This window comes from Lepisma saccharinum, chromosome 11, assembly GCF_977018435.1.
Source record: "Lepisma saccharinum chromosome 11, izLepSacc3.1, whole genome shotgun sequence".
Classification (NCBI taxonomy): Eukaryota; Metazoa; Arthropoda; class Insecta; order Zygentoma; family Lepismatidae; genus Lepisma; species Lepisma saccharinum.
The window spans coordinates 25,585,115-25,606,047 of NC_139239.1; the positions used below are offsets into that span (position 1 = coordinate 25,585,115).

The window sequence follows — 20,933 nt, forward strand, 5'->3', positions numbered from 1 at the left end:
TAGAATTAGTTTTCAAGCTAACTCCTAGACTTTTATAAAATGGAACAAGAAGTGTTTTTTTAATTATATCGAGGGGACGAACGGCACACATCTCTGAAATGGGACTGTTCCAGTCACCCTACCCTGAAATGGCACTTGTTCACTTAATCCATATAATTGTTAATCCAAAATACATCAAATGCTGCACATGACTAATATTGGTCGCAAATGACAGGTTAACATGGCATCGGTTATCAGACGTCTATGACCCTTTGATAATTTCTTACACATTTTTCTAACCTAAAACTGGCATTCTAGAAAAATTTTAATGCTGACTTCCACCATTTACTAATTTATAAAATTTTCTGTATGGAGCAAACTGATAATGTTAAGCATTGAAAAATATCTCAATGAATGAGGCTTTATAATGCAGAAGACCTGATGTAAATATATCTTACAGTTTTCATGTTATAAACCATTAAAGTTTCGGTTGCACAACTTTTGAAACTGTATTTATGCATAACTGTATTTGCTTTTTGTTCACTTGAAAATTGGTAGAGCTCTCAAGCAAATAAAATTAAAAATAGCAATTTTCCTTGCAATACATGAATATCAAAATTAGTTGATTATCAATATTTGACCCAGATAAAAAAAACATATCAACATACACATTGAAATCAGAAAATTTCCTGAGTTATTACATATTACTCTACCCTCATACGTCAGTTATATTTTCTTCACATGTTCTTAATTTGTTATCCCTTTACTGCAGTGAATATTCATACCAATATTACTTGCAGCCCTACAGCGTCGAGAGGTAACCTGCCAGCTGCCAAATGGAACCCAAGTCATTCCAAGTATGTGTAGCGAGAAAGAGAAGCCTCCCCAAAGGCAAGAATGCTACAATGACAAGTGCAAAGGCACCTGGAAAGTGGGAGAATGGTCAGAGGTAAGTCTCCGTTTACAAATTATTTCTTTAATACCTCTCAGCAATTTCCGCGAAACAATCTCTGCTATCCTATGTTTATATCAAGGTATTCCAATAACAGAGACAATGCTTAATGATTGCACTTCCACCAATCTGAGCTACATTCAAAACAAATATGCTTTAAAAGAGCATGAGTCTGTTTCTTATTCTTACTTCTCTGCTTCTTGCACTTCCTGTTTCTTGATACACACTGTGTAATTTATAAAAATATTTTGACAAGTTTTTTCTTTGCTTTTGTTGATTGTCATGTAACCTTTTGTCCTACTAGTTTTGCCCTATAGGAGGGAAATATTTATTTCCACCACTGCACATTCTATATTACATACTCCCATATCAGTACAAAACAATGTTACTTGGACTGGCATTCATATGTGCATGCAACAGAGGAGAAAATACTTGCATTGCTCAAAAATGAATTTTTGCTCCACCTGTATCCATGTGAATTGTATTAATTTCTTTTGATCTTAGCAAAAAAGTTCAAAGTTTGTCTCAAGTCCATTTTATGCTCAAATAGGCTAATTGAGACTGGACCAGGCCCACATCCAAGGGGCCCAAGGGTGCTTTTTCCCTATCGAACTATGAAATATTTTATAATGTGAACCTACGAAAATATGATTTTCCAGATTTTGCAAGAATTTCGATTTTGTCCTTGCGTAGGTGAATGGGTTGTTTGTGGAGAGGGGACGGCTCCAGAAGTCTGCAATATTTGGTAATTTTAGTTTTATAATCATTGAGATGCAAGGCTACTATATTTAGTCAAAACATTGTTAATTTACAGAATACAGTAGGCTACTATTCAAATACTTCTGGTTCTGACAATTGAAAGTAAACACCAAGCTGTACACTGTATGACAGCCTTTGTCTGTAAGTAAATGTGGTGACGATTGTCAGCTTTGGGGGATTTTTATCCATTGCTTAGTTATTGCAACTCTGCAATTGTATATCTAGCTGCAATACCGGAATAGTGTTGGTGGTCAATCTAATACTCAAACAGCATTTTGGAGCTTCTCTTTTTTTTTCTTTTTTTTTCATATTTTCAGATCTGCTCCCCACCTCCCCCTCTAAAAATATCTTGGGTACAGGCCCAGACTGGACCTACAGTTTAAAGTAGAATCTGAACCACTATGCAATGTGCATCCATAGGGAAAGGGGGCAGGTCGAATCTGGGACCCCTTGATTTCAAGGTGACAGTATTACCAATATGTCATGAGCAAGGTCTTTAATCTTAATGTATGCTCAAATCTTATAGGTCATACATTTGATATCATTTTTGGTAATATTTACAAATGCAAAAGCCGCGGTGGCTCAGTCGGTAACGTGTCTGACTACCATGCTCAAGGTCCCGGGTTCGATCCCCGGCCAGTTCAAATCCGGGAACTTTTCTAACGGTGGAAGCGGCCCCGGTGCCCACCCAGCGTCGAATAACATGGGTACCTGGGGGAAACCCTGGGGGGTAAAGGCAGTCAGGGGCGTGATGCTGATCACATCACCCCCACTCACGACCGGATCAAGAAAGTGTGGGGCGTTACCCCCACACCCCCTATACGCCTTCATGGCGTGGTGCTATGCACAGGGGAACACTTTACCTTTTTATTTTAAAAATAAACTTCAAAGCTTGTCCAAGGCACCAAAAGTGAGACAAAGAGAATGCTCATAAAAATTGTGATAACTTAGTCTGGCAAATAACATTTTTGTCACCTTTTTGCTGAGCACGATCTCTACACCAATGGCCCCAAGTTCAAATCCTAACATCAGCATGGGTGTTCCTTTGTGAGTATCCCTTCATCTCACCTCGTTGATGTGATTGGCTTAAAGAGCTAGAATTACACAAAATACACAAAAAAATACCTCCTTTTGACTGTAATCAATTCCATAACTTTATTAATTTCCTTTCTCTATTTAGTCCTTCTCCAATATAATGCACATCTGAAAGCCTATTTTAAAAATAAGTATGTCACTAATGGTTATTCGTAATATTCTGTGTATTGAATTCGCACCAAGTAATGTCAATGCATGTTCCAGGAGCACATTAAACAATTATAACCCTTATGAGACTTGCACAATTGGATGTATTCAGAATTTACATGTATTACTTTCCAACCACTATTCTTACACTTTTAACTTCAAAAACCTTCTTTCAACTAAATTAAGGAATTGTATATCTATAAAATATATTCACTATTTGGTAATTGTTTCCATGTATATTGTTGCTAATGTGATTTATATTTCTCCTACATCTAAATAGACAGTCATATATTTCATACAATAATGCTATTACATGCAGAAATGAACAAACCAATGTCAATTTGCAGCGAGTGTCACCGAAACCTACTTGATCCTGCCAAATGGTGAATTTCCCCAATTGAGTAATTTAAGTTAACTTTGCTATACTTCTCATAAGCAACTAATATACATGCCTGACAATGCTGTTCCAGAAGAAGACATGACAGCATTTCATGTGCATTTTTTTTTCTACAAGACAATATTTTTTTGGCATCCTTTGCTATATATGTATCATATAATAGGTAGGACTATTTTAATTTTCATAGTAGATCCACTACTGTATGAAGTAAAAATTCTCCTATGTGATTTCTGTGGTTAGGGAGTGTTTTTGAAACAAAGTCCTGTGAATATAGTTTTGTTGATAGGTACATTTTACATTGTAGACACAATCTCATCATGCCCATCACTGTTTCTATTTCATGGCTAGGTTGTCATGAATCTTGCTTCTCCCTCTTCTGTTCTTCCACCACTCCTCTTTTCACTGTGTTCCAATCCCAACTTCTCCTTTCCACTCTCTCTACTACTTCAGTACCTAATCTTCCCAGACTTCTTGGTCTTCAATTTTGCCCTTTTCCTCCACTTCATGTGCAGAGTCGGATTTTCTTGGTTGTCTTTTCGGCCAAATCTGCTTCTTACCTCAACTATGACTGATCTATTCTGACCTCCAAGCTTCACTGCTCCACAGTATCTGCCATGTCTCCTAATCCTTTATTCCGTCCCTTTTGAAAAATTTCATCTCCGCTTCCTGCATTTTACTTCTCTCTCTCTCCTTCATTGTCCAAGTCCAAGGTACATAGAATGTGTTGTATATTATGTTCTTGCATCACAGGCACATCCTTATTCTATGAGGCCAAGTCAAATGTAAACCTTAATTTGTTTTTGTTTTCTATTGGGGACAAGTTTGCTGCATTTTAGCATAGACCCATTGCTGACCTACATATATTTTGAAGTCTGAGCTAGTGCTTTTATACCTCAAGAAGTTACATGTGTGAAGGTCTATCCACCCATCTACCTGCGAGTTTGAGTTTTGGTTTTAAGTACACTTTTTGCATAGTAAGGCTTCACTGGATATCGAGCCCGGGACCCCTTGATTACAAGGCGACGACATTACCACTACGCCATCGGGAAGGCCCCATCTGCCACATGAACTGTGAAATGAGGTCACTGTCGAACTTCCTCCTCCATTCATAAACTTGCTGATGTGGAAAGCATGCAAGGACATACAGAAATTCTCCATTAAATGAAATTTCAATGAGTTTTAGGCTTCCAGAAGGCAAGAAACCAGTGTTTGGAGGAGGAACAATCTTTAAAATGACAAAAATGGTATTTTGGAGTTCACTTCATCAGTTGAGGTACCTCATGTAAATTTCAGCTGAAGACAGTCTGTCCTATAATTTTTGTCACTTTTAAGGTTTACATTTGACTCTCCCTAGTGTATCAATCTCCTAGTTGTCCCCTACTGTTTACCTCCTCATCCTACATGATCCATTTAAAAAATGCAGTCAATGCAGAATAATACAGATTCTTTGGCTTCAGACCATTCTTTGCATTGCATCATATGTTCCTGTTTTCCAGGAGTAATTTATGTATGTTCTGCATGCTTGGCTAGGACAAAGCGAGAGGTTTGTCTAACATTTTGTCTGTTAATACGTAACAGTGTTTTTCTTTTCTGTTCCATATATCCGAGGTGGTCTAATCAATAGTACATTTTCAGTATTGTTTTAATACTGGTGCTTATTTATCCATTCTTGCATTGCATTATGTTTATTCTTCTACTCATGGGTAGGGTTTCTTATTATGTCTTCAATGGGAGAGCATTGGAGTGCTACATTGTTTTATACTTCTGATAATGTTCAATATTACTAAAGCAGTCATTCATTGTTACCAGAGTGCATTTTGGGGTTTTCAGAAGAGATGCCAAAATGTTGTAAATTAGGTTTACCAAGCTGCCTGATGTCAAAACTGACTGGTGAATAATTCTCTAAGATCACATAACCAAAAGTACACATTGTATTTGTGCTATGATGTTAATGTCAGTCTTTTGAGGGACTTGGAGACTCTGGCATAGCTGAATTCTTGGTGTTTTTGCCTTTGGTACAAGTGGTTTTGGGTTCAAACTTTTTGGTGTTGATCAAGCTTTGTGAGGACAAGTGAAAAAGCAGTAATGGTCTAGAAAACCAGATGACAACAGTGATGAGGCTTAGATCAAATTTATCTACCCAGAAATCAAGTTTATCAACTCTGAATCCTCACAAATATCCACCAGTTGTGAATGGGTTGATGTCATCTCTGCAACACAGAAACTAAATTCAAATCTATGATTAAAAAGAAAAATCAGCAATCTGACCTCAGCTCGATGTTTCTCAACTGCAAGGCCGTGGCATAAATTATAATGTACCACAAGAGGTTCTCCTGAAATTTGTCAACTTAGATTGCCCAGCAATTTCATTAACAAATATTTTGTAATTTGATTTTATATTTGCCAATGTCACACTTTAGACAAACTATTACTCTTTATGATTATGTCATACTTTATTATTCATATGTAACTTCAAGGGTCGAAATTCATTAATGTAAAGTTAAAAAATATAGAAAGGTAAAATTGTTGTGATCAGGGCATAGAAGAATTTACCGGGTGGAGTCTCACAAAGGTTGAGAACCACTGATGTATGGTATCAGATGGAGTGTGATCAACCAAGCAGACAAAAAAAAAAACACTAGGAGAGCAACGTCTTTGGTCTTTTAGTTTGAAATGCACTAAAGAGCAATGAAAATGTCTTAAATTTGCATGTGCAGTATGATGATGAATTGAAAGGTTTGTGTATGTGTATAAATTGTTGAATAACAAATTGCCTTTGTCCATGTTTCTGAGTAGGTACTAACAAAACAAAAAAATCCCTGTATAACATTATTGAGCAAAATAGTGACACAACATGTAAACAATGTGCATTGGACAGGTATGTTTTTCAATCATTGTTCATTAAAATAACATATTTTTCATATTATTTGATAAATCCTGTATGTGGTCACGCACCATGTTACTTTCTAACAGTACAGTAATATTTTGCTCAAACTCGGTTCTTTTAACAATAAAATTTTATATTGAATTGATGAATTTTCAACCCCTGTTTCTTACTTTCTAATCAAACCTACGTTTCTGTCTCCGTCCTCAGGGTTGTGTATTTGCATCTAACTGTTCATATTTTCATAGTCCCCGAACATGTAATGAAAGTGGGGGGGGGGAACCTCCAAAGTAAGCCTGCCTCCACTCGCATACATTCGAGGGTATGCACTTAGTTCCGTGGTGCCTTAAAATATACCAGGACGTCAGTTGCATGAATTTAACGGTTCCTCTTTTAATATCTCTTATTTATTGGTAATTTATTGATACAATATACATGACAAAATAATATACTATAATAAAAGAAAAATATTGCATGGTACTTGATTTGTAGTACATTATTTGTTTATTTTTGGCATTCTGACCAGGACGATATTAAGTACCTCATGAGTGAGGTGACCGATGATTAAATAGTAGATGTGAGGTCGGTTATTATTTTTATTCTATAATAAAATTTAAATATTGCGATTGAGTCGGCAAATCCAGTGTTATCAAAATGGGTTATTGGTTCAAAATGAGTTGTTTGTTCATTTTGTTTCCTTTATTCTGGAGTCCAGAACAAATAACTTGTGTGTGCGCTACGTTACAATATGCAGTTTGAAACTAACCAAATATGTTTCATATTGTGCATATGGGGGAGGCATTGGTATGCGTGGTTCCAGTTTAAGGTGTGAAATAAACAGAGTGCCCAGAAGAATTATTTATTGGTGGCCGAGGCTCCACCTTGTCTAATGATCTGGGTAAGACCTGTTTTTGTATGTGCGGCCCAGGCTCCACTATGTCAACCCCCCACCACCTGTGTTCAAGGACTAGGGACAGATGAACAGTTAGATGTAAATACAAAACTATGAGAACGGAGACAGAATCAGTCTTCTGAAATGTAGGTTTGAATAGAAAATAAGAAACAGTGGTTAGAAGTACAACGATTCAACATGAATCAATCACCACTGATCAGTTACAAAAGGAAATTTTTAATGAATATAGCCAGGCAGTGCTTCTGGATTGTGTAGAATAGTGGGATGCCAACATCACAAATATGTGCCTCAGATATTCTAAGTTTGAAACACTAGGTGTCCCAGGTTCGAATCCCAGCCTGGGCGTGGATGTTTGCGAGTGTCCATTCATCAATTTCATCACTCATTTCCATTTTCGCAAATTAGCCAAAAGTGGCACAAAAAGCGAAGTAAAATAAAGCAAATAAAAAAAAAAGTTTGAAAGATGAAAATGAATATGCATAGCTATAATCTGTACATGTTACACCCATTTTCTTGATACATTCATCACAAATTCTCCAATACTTTTTCCATAAAGAATTTCTAGGTTTCATTCTTCCAAAAAAAGATTTCACGCTGACAAATGATTTGTGATTTTTGCAGAAAACACTAACCTTTATGCATCAATGCGAAAACAATTCCCTGAAGACTTTTTGAAAGTTTCAAAACAGGTAACAAAAACAGCATGGACTGTGATTTTAGAATCTTATTTTTGCAAGAAACAAAAGCACTAATTCATGTGGCTAATGCAATAGGTGTCTTCCCTGTAGTTGTAAATTTCAGTGTTCGTTACAAACTGCACACAGCATGCAGGGGCTGATTTATGTATGGTTAGCACACCTGCTAAAAGAGTGAAAGTTTCAGATTTGATCCTACGCTTGGAAAATATTTTTCTTTAAGGATTTTATCTCAATGTGGTTATTTTTATCATACACCTAATGCAATCCCAAACAAATATTTAACCCAAAATAGTGAAAATGATTGTAAGTTTATCCAGTTACGTGTTTTTATGTATGTTCTAATGAGAAGTGTAGTAGTGACAAAACACACTTAACAGTAGGTACGTTGTAGTTATTTACCCTAAAGACAAATGAACACCAATATATACAGTATATTTATGATGAGTATTGTACTGTTTATAATGTAGGCTTGGTAGTCATGATACCCAAATTGAGAGCACATCAAGTTTCATTTACATGTAAAATCTACACATGGTCTTTAATTTTAAACTGTAAACTTACTACTTTGAGTTTTCCCATATTAAGAGCCAAAGGGAAAGTGATTAGTGCATATAAAAACTGTGACGGGCAAATGGAAGGCTTTAGTCAGAATATCATTGTGAACACTACTAAACACCTTCATCTCGGGTTAAGGGATAACATATTCTCTTGTTGATTCACAACATAAAAATTAGGGTTGGGTCGATCCGGACACTATTTTATCGGAACTGGATACTGGTTCAAATTTACTAACCGATATCAGCTGGTAGTTGAAGTCCAGGTATGCCTTGAGATCTAAAAATTGTCACACAGCATTCATGGAGTCCTGAAGATTATGCAAAATGCATGATCTTTACTTATTTTAAACAAATATTTAGTGTCATCACTAAGTAACAGCTATAGTTGATTCATGTTTGGAAAATGAGAGACTCTGCAGTAAATAAATACAGAGAACATCAGTACTCACTTTTTCTGTGAAGCTGTTTGTCGTTGCTCTGTTAATTTCAGTGGCCACTGCCACCATTCTCGCTGGAATTTGTTGCACTGTTGGTTGGCATGCTTCTATTGTTTTTAGTTCTTTGGTTGCTGCTAGGTGTCTGTTGTCATTTGCCTGCCTGTGTCCATGTTGTCTGCTATTTCCTGATGTTAACTGCTGCAGTAGGGGAATCCATGTGTGGTGCTTGTCTGCTATTGTTGCGTAGCTCGTGCAGGAAGTATATGATGGCATATGTTTCCTTCATTTAGTGTGTGAGCATGTGCACTGCGTGTTTGACATGTAATATTTGGATTTTATGGCCTTTCCTCTCCCCCTGGGTTATCAAGGAGGGAGAGGAAGTACCATTTGTCAGCTATTTTGGCATTTGGTGTGAGTGCGAGGCACATTACATTAACACGTCCATCAGATCTAGCAATTAAAGAATCTAGGAGCACCTAACAGATGCGAATAAAGCCCCACCTACCATGAACTTGCTAAGCCCATCAAATACAATAGCCATAAATCCAAATAGTACATGTCGAACACAAAGCGCACATGTTAATAGACATTAAAATCAAGGAAACACTTCCCGCACGAGCTAAGCAACAATAGTGGACAAGCACACCACACATGGATTCCCCTACTGCAGCAGTTAACATCAGGGGATAACAGACGACATGGACGCAAGCAGACAAATGACAACAGCACAACTATCAGCATCCTAAGACCTAAAAACAGCAGAAGTATGCCAACCAACAGTGCAACAAGTTCCAACGAGGATGGTGGCAGTGGTCTCTGAAATAAATAGTATCACGTAAAACAGCTTCGCAAAGAAAGTGAGTACTAAGGTTCTCTGTATTTAGCTATAGTTGGCATTTTAAAATAAGTATAGGAAGTATGAGCTAACATAAAGACACATCGGTCTATCGATTTATCAGGTAAACATTGATAATTTTACCGACTTGATATTCCTCCTTAATTTCTAGTTCCAAATCCTGCCATTTTGTTATTTTTTTTTATGAATATAAAGATATAGTTCACGTATCCCAGTACTGTAAAGTAAGTGTTAACATATGAAGTTTCCTTTTTGTAGGGAAAAAAAAAACTCATGCAGTTACCTGGTTACATGCACTAATTAAGTACGTAATTAACATTCAGATTCTTGATGTGACATTTGTAATTTTATATCAAATCAGTAGAATATTTATAAATTGTGTGTGGTACTTCATCAGTATCAGTAAAAAAAAACTACATCAGTCCATTTGCAATAAATAGCCTGTAATTTAGTGCAAAATTATGGCACTTTTTTTCCTTTATTTATTAGCAGGTATAATTCATATGCCTTTCTAGTAAAGTAACTGTCTTTATATGCAGTTTAATTTTGTAAGATAAAACCTAATGCGGTCACCTAGTTAGATTATTTAAGAGGTTAATTGGCCAACAAGTTCTTCACAGAATGTTTGCAGTTTTGTATCACATTGGGAGAATATTTATAATTTATCACTAATGGTAAACATATTTTATCAGTCCATCCCTATTTTAATTTAAAACTTTTGTAGATTGAAATGGTCCAGTTCAAATGTCTAACATGTATCCAAATTCTGAAAAAAATTTAAATTGTTTGTTTTAGTTTCACTTTTAAGTCCACTTTTATGCACAGATAGGCTAATTGGGACTGGACGTAAGTTTAAAGTGGGATCTGAACTGCCATGTGCCTCCACTGGTATTGAACGTGGGACCCTTGATTGAACAAATTTAAATTGTTGCAAAATTCAAAGTAATCTGTATTTGTATCGTCTCAATCCCTAATGATAATACAATTTTAGAAACAGGGTTTCCATAGATCGAGCCTATTTGCAAACTACTCACTGTTCTCCTGATATACAAGTAACTAGAAAAACTTCAGAAAATGAAAAATTGACTCTGGTGTTGCTACAACAGTGATTTTGCTACAGTTATGTTCAACATAACATGCAACTATCAGTAAACCGGAATAACTTATTTCAATTGAAATTATTAAGAAGCCAGGGATACTTTAAAATTTATTTCTGGCATACAAACTTAATTGATAAATAATAATTTCCTGCAAAAACAAATAACAAAATAAATTGTTTCAAATCTTATGATTTTGCATATGTTTTAAAACTTAGAAAATAACATATCCCTGATAATTGTGTTCCTTTTGTTCAGTGCTAGTAATGTACATGAAACTTAGTTGTAACGTACTCACCTGCTACTTGCACTTTATTTACAAATAGGCATGTATGGTGCTTTCCCAGTGATACCCATGGTAAGAACATAAATAATAAACAATAAATAGATCAGTACCCTCACATGCACAAATCCCTAATGGCTTCCAATTGAAAAACCATTTGCTTTTCTCTATTTGATTGAAAGGATACTCAACTTGCTTATGTAATTTATTTTAATTATTTTTAATTACACTTTTTGTATGGCATGTAAGAGTAATATTATTTCATATAAGTTGCAAGAGCTATGTGAATCATAGCCGTGCAGTACAACTTGTGAACCCTAGTTGCAGACGATAATAAAATAGCATGTGTGCTTTCTCCCTTGCACTTTCCCCTGTAGTGTGTTGCCCCTTGTGACGCACAAGGCATCAAGTATCGCATTCTTCAGTGTGTGTGGTACGGCACGAAGAAGGCAGCAGGAAATGCATGCCGCGATCAGACAAGGCCCACTGTTATGAAGGATTGCAAAGGACCTCCCTGCTCTCAGCGTAAGTTTCATATTTACTTTTGTTTTTCATTTGTTCGTGAAAGGTATTCCTTTTTCATGCTAAGTTATAACCAATATTTTTCTAGAAAATTAACTTGTTTATCTAATCCATACATATTCAAACTAAAGCTAGAAAATGCTATAGCTGTGAGCATTTAATTAAATGTAGCATAGTTTTTGTATACATGTGGCTGGAAATGACATGACAAAAATGTTTAGAAATACCTAATTTACTGCTAATGTTTTGAACTATTTTCAGTAGTCCAACCATAACCACTGCTTTCTATGGTTTTCAGTAAACGACAGATATTTTGAAACATCTGTAATTTTCAGTAGACCACCTGTGAGTCTACTCATTACTGTGATTTTTTAGTAAATTAATGAGTGTTGAAGCAGTGCATAATCATGAGTAATCTAACTGAACAATCACAGTTTTTTTATATTGAAAACTGTAATGAAATGAACAGCCATGAGTGATAAAAACTGTCCACCCTTGAAAATTTCAAAGTCCAAACATACACAATGTGACAACAGGTGGAGGTAGTGTAGTAAAGTGTTTTAAAACCAAATGTGATTAAGTGCCAACAAAATAAATATAATTTTGTATCATTACAGTAAATTATGATATGGTGAAATGGCCATCCTCTTGTTTTGAAGATCAAATCATTTTTTTGCCACAAAAAGAAAAGAAACAACTTCACACAATTATTCATTTACAATATATGAACAATATATTCTGTAGCGAGATAGAGGTAGCACAACTAATGAAGGTGCATGAGCATGTAAACGGCAAGGAATTTGCTAGGAAACTAAGTGTAATAGTTCAATTACAAAAAATTAACAGCCCGTTCATTACTTGGAACTTTCATCAACTTGAAAATGCTTTATTTTTTTAAGAGTATAATATTGTATAATAATGGATACACTAAATTTCTAAGTGAAAATACGTATTAGGGAGCAATTTGATTGCCATACGTGCAGCCAAGTAACAGTACTTCCAAACAAAATTACAACGAAAGGCTCAACATCTGAAATTGTTGTGTGTAACATAACATCAGTATAAATTTTGGTTCAATAATTTAAATATATAGGGTATCATTTTAATGGCGCACACGGACCAAAGAAACGTATAGAGAACATCAAAAAACAACTTTTCTCAGTAACATTTTTCTCGGTGCGTCGTTTCGGCATAACAGTCGTTCAAACAAGCCTGTTTTGCCACCGGAATGCTGGCAACCCAACACAACATTTGATCGCATCTGCGACGTCATTTCCCGTCATGAAACTGTGCATGCCACGCTTGCGAGGAACACACATATTCTCTGAAAAATGACACAGCTAAAACCAGCCACATTATGTACCATAAAACGAAGAGAGAAAACTCATTCAGTAACCCAATGGGAAGTGAACCAACGATACCAAAAATGGTAGCAAAAAAAAGTATTCAAAAGGAAGTAGTAATATCGAATTTTGTCTCTTAGCCTACATGTCAAATTTTGCGAAGTTGACATCTACTGGTTAGTCTATCCACTTCGTCCTTCTGATACTGGTTGTCTGTGACACACTGAACAGTTGACAAAATAAAAATGAAAAAACTCAAAATTCCAAAGGTAAGTAGCACATAATGTACTGTATATTCAGGGCATTATGCAGCAAGACAAAAATGGTTGAAAATATAGGGATATAAGTAGTAGTAGTAAAACAAGCTCTCAGACGACTGTGTTTATCTATGCACCAGATACACATGTAATAGTTTGCAACTGTGAACATGGCAGTATATTCACTGCTAATTCATCATTAGGTTGTAACTGTGGTTGTACATGTTTTAGCCATAATGTAACAAGGTAAACCTGTTATCAGCACAACAATGCCACAATGCATGTATCAGGACAATAGGATATACAAACCTTTACATATCAATCTTGCAATGAAATTTGCAAATATTTGACATGTAGGCTAAGAGACTAAATCTGATATTACCACTTCCTTTTGAGCATGTTGTTTGTCTACCATTTTTCATATCGTTGATTCACTTTCCCCTTCCCCTGGGACGACTGCTGGGTTTCTGACTGGTAGGCTGTGTTACCTTGGATGTTTGGACAGGTTCCTCCCTTTGTTTTACTGCTCATAATGTGATTGCCAGTTCGTCATTTTTCACAAAATTTGTGTGTTCCTTGCAACACTGCTGTGCTGTTTCACCTCAGGAAATGACGTCACAGATGTGATCAAATGTTGTGTTGTGTTGCCAGTATTCAGGCAGCAAAATGGGCTTTTTTGAATGACTGTAGCGCAAACACGAGGCACCAGCGAGAAAAATGGTACTGAGAAAAGTTGTTTGTTTTGATGTCCTCTACACGTTTCTGTCATCCGTGGGTGCCATTAAAATGACGCCCTGTATATTGTCACATAGTTGCTGGAGATAAGACTGTAAAATAGAAAAGATCAATTTATTCTTTAAAACTGCATCAATTTTCATTGGCAATCATTTTGATACAGTAACCATTTGCTGTAAGATTTCCTACCTATAATTTTCATATCACGTTACAAAATTTTTGGAAATTAAAATCGATACAGCTTCATGTAAATGTATATCTACAGTTTCGTGCAATTAAACAATTATCTTTGGTCGCAATGAGAATGCACTTTTGTTAAGAAAAAGACCCAATCATTCACCAAGGTATGGATCTCAACTATTACTTCCAGTATTTGCAATGCTTATAAAGCTTCTCTTCTTTCAGTGGGAGAGTGTAAAGATCATTCCAAGTATTGTCAATTTGTCAAGACCATGAAAATGTGCAGATTACTACACTACCAGCATCAGTGCTGCCATTCCTGCCGACATAAGGGCTAGAAGTGGGGTTTCCACTTTCTGTACTCTTAAACTTCAGTTATTTATTTTATGGTGCTTCATAACTTGCTAAGTGACGATCGTCCTCTCTGTTGACATTTAAAGAGAAAATGAAACTATGGAAGAACACAAGTAAAGCTCATTTTTTGAGCACTTGTTCCCTTGTGATGGCAAAGGAAGAAAAAAAACTTTTCAAAGCAAAGAAATGTGTTCAAAAATACCTCTCCGAGATTGCAACACTGACAAGAGGAGGGAAGAAAAGTGAGAATTGTTTGTGCAAAGAAGTGATGCAGTAAGTATGGTGTTCAGTGGACCAAATCAGGTGAATAGTTGTTACATGTGTGAAAGTTGAGAATTCTGAAGAACAATGAAGCAAATTGCACATAAGTAAGATTGTGTACATTTTTGCAGAGTCTTGTTGATGTAGTGTAGAGCATTACAATTCTGTGGTATCATTCATGTTAAAGAAAAACACTAGTAACATGTATCTGAAAAAAGTCCTTTTGCAAGTGACAGCGTTAATTTACAGTTCAAGAGTTGAACTGCAGTGATGTTATCTCATAGATACTTCCGCAGCCAGGCTGTTCAGAATGCAAGCCTATTTTCTGGGAGCTCCTACCCACAAATAAGCTTTCAGTTCAACAGCTTTTAAAGTTGTGTGTATGTGTAGATATACCCATATTCCATATGTAAATAATGTAGGATATATTGTTGCTCTGTGTACATATGAAGCTATTTATAATGAATCAGCCTGCATCAGAGCACAGCAGCACATGCATAGAAGGAAAATTATACTCAGTGGAGTTTCCTAGAAATTATTCCGCTTATATCTGTGCTAATACATCTACAGTACAGATTTTCCCCTTTAATTTTCTCTGTTATCTTCAAAGAGGAATTATATACATACAACTTACCAAAGAAATGGAACCAACTAGTATATCCAGAGAATATATATATACACATATATAACATATAAACAAATGTGAATTCCATACTGGTTTTTGAAAAAATGCTAAAGTTAATTGCACATTGTGAATATTATTTGTAACTTACATCTTCACACAATTTTTATAACCTTTTATTTCCAACAGGCTATGCCTAATATATACTTTAAAAAATTGATCATAGCAAATTTAACACCGTTTGAATAAAAATAATTTCTGAAGACAGTAAACAGAAACTAAATATTGTGTAAGCAAGTCTGGAACTCAATAACAAAAACTGAATGAAAATAGTAAAATATAGAAAAAAAAAACAGAGTACGATGATTTGCTTCTTTCAAAACAATTTGAAATTGAAAATCTTCTCGGCACTTTATATAATTTGAGACTCCAATGACAAGCCTAATATGCATTTATTGCTATTTCGTTATAACTGGATTATGAAGAGTGTAGCTTATTTTCAAGGTGTTGTGAAATTCAGAAGGTGCATTTTTCAAATGCATGCTTATGATCACCTGAAAAAAAAAACTATATCCAAATAAAATTAGAAATATAAAGATTTAGTTTTTGTCAAATTTTATCAGTCTGGTCATGGATATTGTAACTGGTTTCAAAAGTGAGTTTCGATTTCATGAAGTTCATATACTGTAATTCAATTAAGTGGAAGCAGAAAATTGTAACTTATTCGTGATTTTAATCCGAGATGCTGAATATCTGTGTCAGTATTCATCACTGGTGCCATGCAGTGAGGGGTAGCAATTCTAGCAGTGTTAGATGACTCAATTTTACAGTTTTTATAAGTTTAAATTGCAATATTTATTGTCCTGTCAAAGTTGAAGTTCATATGCAACCCTCTTTTTCCCCTGATGCTTTTTCATTTCATTCGAGGAATTTGGGAGAGAATTTCTGCAGTCATCATATTATTTATATATTCATATATGGTTCGGATCCCACTTTAAAACTGTAGGTCCAGTCCCGAATAGCCTTACTGTGCACAAAGTGGACTTAAAATGCCAAATCAACCAACCAACAAAACATTAGGAAATTATGTTTTTTCTTCCTTTTTCTCAGTACGGAAGAATATCATTTCCAAGAAATTGCTAAAATATTTTTTCTATAAGTAAACATTACTGCAATTTATGCATTTGTGTGTTGGGTGAGAGAGTGCATTGCCTTAAAGCACTAATTATGGGGGTGATAAATTTTAATATGTCGATTTGTGCATACAATATGTATTCTATTTGAAATAATTGTCTACCCAGCTTCAATTGCTACACCAATGCCGAAGCCACTGCACATCCCTGGATTTTTATTCATTATTTTATCAGTTAATTACTGGTAAAGAATGTCTAGACCCTGGATTAAAAGCATGTTTTAACTGTATTTGTATTTCATTCAGTTATTTACATTACTCAGTGTGCATTTGAGTTATTTCATACGTAAGAGAAAAGTTAATTTTTTGGAAATACAATTCATTCTTATCAACATCGCAAAACAGTATATTAACATCACAAATATGTGCTTTAAAAATGTGCATGTTCAAGTTACGTAGGGTGTGCAAGGGAATATAATGCATAAAATGAAAAAGTACTTATTTTACAGAGAAAATCAAAGTGGAAGTTGTGTGATAGCATGGATAAGTTATTCTCATGCAGACATTGCATTGTCTACTATCAGATATACAGCATGGTCCACAAGTACAGAAACACCCATTTAAAATACATACAGAGGGAGGAAAACAAATCAAGCACCCTTATACATATTATAGGAAAGGGGGATATGTTACCAACATGACCATTTTTTAGTGAAATTCACAGAAAGGTGACATATCCAAACGATGTAGAATTTCATGGGAAATACATTTGGCATGCATAATTTTAATGTAATGTTAACCTTTCTGCTGCTGGAGCGATTATGTTTTTTTGTGGTCCGTAAGTGTGGAATTGTGTTGTTTAAACAACTATGGATAGACCAATTAAAGTTTGCATCTCTATTCATGACATAAGAAAGGGGAAGAACTTGTTAGGGTATGTTACCAACATGGCTATCATCCTCAAGTATTTCCTCTTGGACTCTACTTCATTTTCTTAAATGAAAAGGTGGCCATGTTACATTCCCATTTAAGAAAATAAAGTTGACTCCAAAGATGGCAGACTTCAAGATGGCTACATTGGTAGCATGCCCTAAAAAAGTTCCCCTTCATTTGTGTTGTGCCTATCCATGTTTGTTTTAAATAGTTAATGTTATGTTCAAATTATGTATACCAACATGTTTCTTGTGAAATCCTAGCCCATTTTGATTTCACATGACCACCTTTCCATTTAAGAAATGAAGTTGAATCGAAGGTGATTGACATCAAGATGATCATCATGTTGGTAACATACCCTAACAAGTTTTCCCCTTTCCTATATCACGTATCGCAATGTTTGATTCGTGTTTCCCCCACCGGTTCTAAACAGATGTTTCCGCACTTATGAACTAATGGACCACGCTGTTGTAATCCTGTTAGATTATTATTTTATGTGCGTGACTTAACTTTGTGTCATTTGTACTTTTTTTGTGTGTGTCATTTGTAAACTTTTATTTTGGACAATGAGGCAATGGACTGAAATTCTGTGAATCTCAGCGAATAAAATCTGACATGAACAACTATTATATCCAAAACAAACATACATGTTTTGTTGTTGCATACTGTTTGGCACAGGTAATTATGATCAATATAGGCTTCTCAATTTCAGAAATTGCTTGTACCTCTAAAGCAATGACTCCTCACTAAAAGCAATATGAAGGTCTATAAGTTATTTTGAACATACTTTTGTTAATACATCATTAAAAAGACTGAACAATTTATCACTGTAATGATTTCAAATATTTGATTTGTGATATATTCATTTTTGCATGTATAGTGCAGACAACTTTCACAAATGTTATGTTCCTCATGAACACCAGCTTCCTCCCATTCATTCTATTTCAGTGATCGACGATTAATCTTTTGAAAAAAATCTCTCTCTATAAACTGCCATTACACTGCAGTAAAACAGTGAAATAATGATTACCTGCATGCTGTTATGCATCCTATCACTAACTCAAGATCCCAAAAAAATTTTAATGTACTTACAATTTTGACCAGTGCTTGAAGTGGGTGGGGAAGTTGTTTGCCTGAACCATGGAGGAGCTGGCTGGGGGATGCTATGATTTAACTTGTGGACAATGAAACAACCGGGGTGGTACTATGCATACATTTTCTTAGCTAGGGATGCATTCCTCCTCACTTTGAGCACTGATTTTGAGAACATTCATGCACAAATGTTAAACATTTAATTTCCGAGAAGAGAATGTGAAACATACAAAGAATCACACATTTCCAGTTTATAATTTACCAATTGCTATGCAACCAAGGGTTCAACACAATTTTGAAAGCCAATCTTATCGAAAATCCAGATCATGTTTGCCATTGTTCATGCACTGATTGAAAATGTAGCAATTATAAAATTGCAAAACCATTGAATGGCTTGCACAATAAAAACATTGAAATTAGTTTGTAGAATGTTTACAAATTCAACTACGTTAATTTATCTTCTATGAAAATTAATTTTACCAGGATTCTACAAATGTGGTAAAACTCGGTGTTATTCACCAACAAAAAGAATATCTAAACAAAATATTATCAGTGACATTTGTTCCACAGTAGAATCCTTAATATTTTCTTGTATTATCATGGTTATCACTCTGGAAAATACATTTTAAACTTTACATTCCTTTACAAGTCTGACTGTATTTTTAATGAAATAATTGCCTATACTGCATTTCACCAACTCATGAAGATTGTTTTTTTATATGTAAAACTTTATAATAGTCATATTCCTCGTGTTTAATTTTAACTATCCTGTTTTTTACACAGGCAATGCATATAAAGTGATCTCAGTTTTCATTATTTAATAGAATAGACTTAATAGTGTTTAAGTTTTTTTAACTGTAATAACTATTTTGTGCATTTCTTAATTTGTAGTCTGTGTGGTAAGGGTTTGTTAAACAAGATTATAATCTGAACCAAATGACATGCATTTTAAATTTAAGTTTACAAGTACCTACATTTATGTGATATACATATCAAGGTATTTCTAAAAGAAAAAGTCAGTGCAGAAGATCTTAACAGAAAAATATAGAGAAAAACATAATCTACACAAAACGTAGTGTCTAACCCATTAGCCTCATTGTAAGGCACAGGCATTTCATGTATCTTTAGTCTTGTTTCAGAATAAAGGGATAATTTACCTGCCACCTACACAGAATGTCATAATCATTAAAGTTGTGTGTATATTTTTGTGAGCGTTGTTTGCCTGTTGTATCTATGTTTCTATTATATGTTCTTTTATATATATACATATATATTTATTTATTAAAATGTGCATAGATTTATAATGCACCATATTTATAATGTATGATTGAAAGAACATTAATAATGATGCAGAGCGGAGAAGATCTATAAATATACTAACATGTTAACATAATTTTTAAAACAATGTTGCACATAGTAAATTAAGAGCTAAAAAATGGTGACAATTGAGTGTACTTGGTAGTATGAGCGTGTGTGTGTGTTCTTAGATGATATTCCTGAATTTATTATTTTTTTTTTGCATCCTTGGTAAATCCTGATTCTAATTCTTTACATTGAACATATATTAAAACTACCTAATGTTGTATACAAATGGTGTCACTGATTTACATGTATTATTTTTTTAAAACTTTTTAATAGACGTTGCCAGTAAAACTTCATATGCCACTAATAAACAATTTTTCTTTGTTTATTTAGGACGTGAGACATTTGATTTTTCTTATAATTGTCTGTTGCATAATGAAAGCAATATTTTAATTGTTCAGCTACCTTTAGCAAGTCCTAATTAAAAACAGTATTAAAATACCAACGAGATACAATTCTGTTCCTATGTAAACATATGAAAGCATTATTTGATGTTGAGTGTTTCCTACAATATAGTTGCTACCTAAGAAAAGCTACAATTGAAGCAATGAGCATGACATTCCTAACAGTTTTTACGTAACGAGAAGGTGTAATTCTGCAATAAGAAGTTTGGATGGATTTTTTTTTTTTTTTGTTCAACCTTAATCCAATGGAAGTAATGTACAGTGAACAAATTGTGTAAATGCAAAGCAATATGTGTGAATGTATGAAGCTGATCTTGTTGATATGATGAATACTATGTTTATTTTACAATAAACCATGAATATCTACCAATATTGTTGTTTAATTTGATACGCAGAAATTCTCACACTTTTATTGCAGGTAAGTATTACATACATAATTTGGAGAAGAGAGACGAGGTAGTAGATAAATACAGCGAAAAAGTACTCACTGTATCTGCGAAACTGTTTTTTTTCTTCTTTGTTCTATTAAAATAGCAGACGACACGGACACAGACGTACAGTTAACAACAGCGCACCTACAGTCGGGACGCGCTAGCAAGCGGCGTGAAACCACCCACTCTGGTAGCGACGCGCTGTTGCCGGATTGACCTACTTCAGGATTTTCGCGAGCCCACAGAAACAC

The 20,933-nt window shown here is 34.8% G+C and overlaps 1 protein-coding gene across 3 annotated transcripts in view; it reads left to right on the forward strand.

Moving 5' to 3' along the window:
* nolo (ADAMTS-like no long nerve cord) overlaps positions 1 to 20,613 on the forward strand; it is a 752,674-nt gene extending 732,061 nt beyond the window's left edge. For all 3 annotated transcript variants that reach the window (XM_083130826.1, XM_083130827.1, XM_083130828.1), the window contains 3 exons: positions 780 to 928; positions 11,432 to 11,579; positions 14,317 to 20,613. In XM_083130826.1, coding sequence (XP_082986952.1) covers positions 780 to 928; positions 11,432 to 11,579; positions 14,317 to 14,429 — 410 coding nt within the window. In that variant the 3' untranslated portion in view covers positions 14,430 to 20,613. The remainder of the gene's footprint in view (positions 1 to 779; positions 929 to 11,431; positions 11,580 to 14,316) is intronic.
* Positions 20,614 to 20,933: the final 320 nt, after the last annotated feature.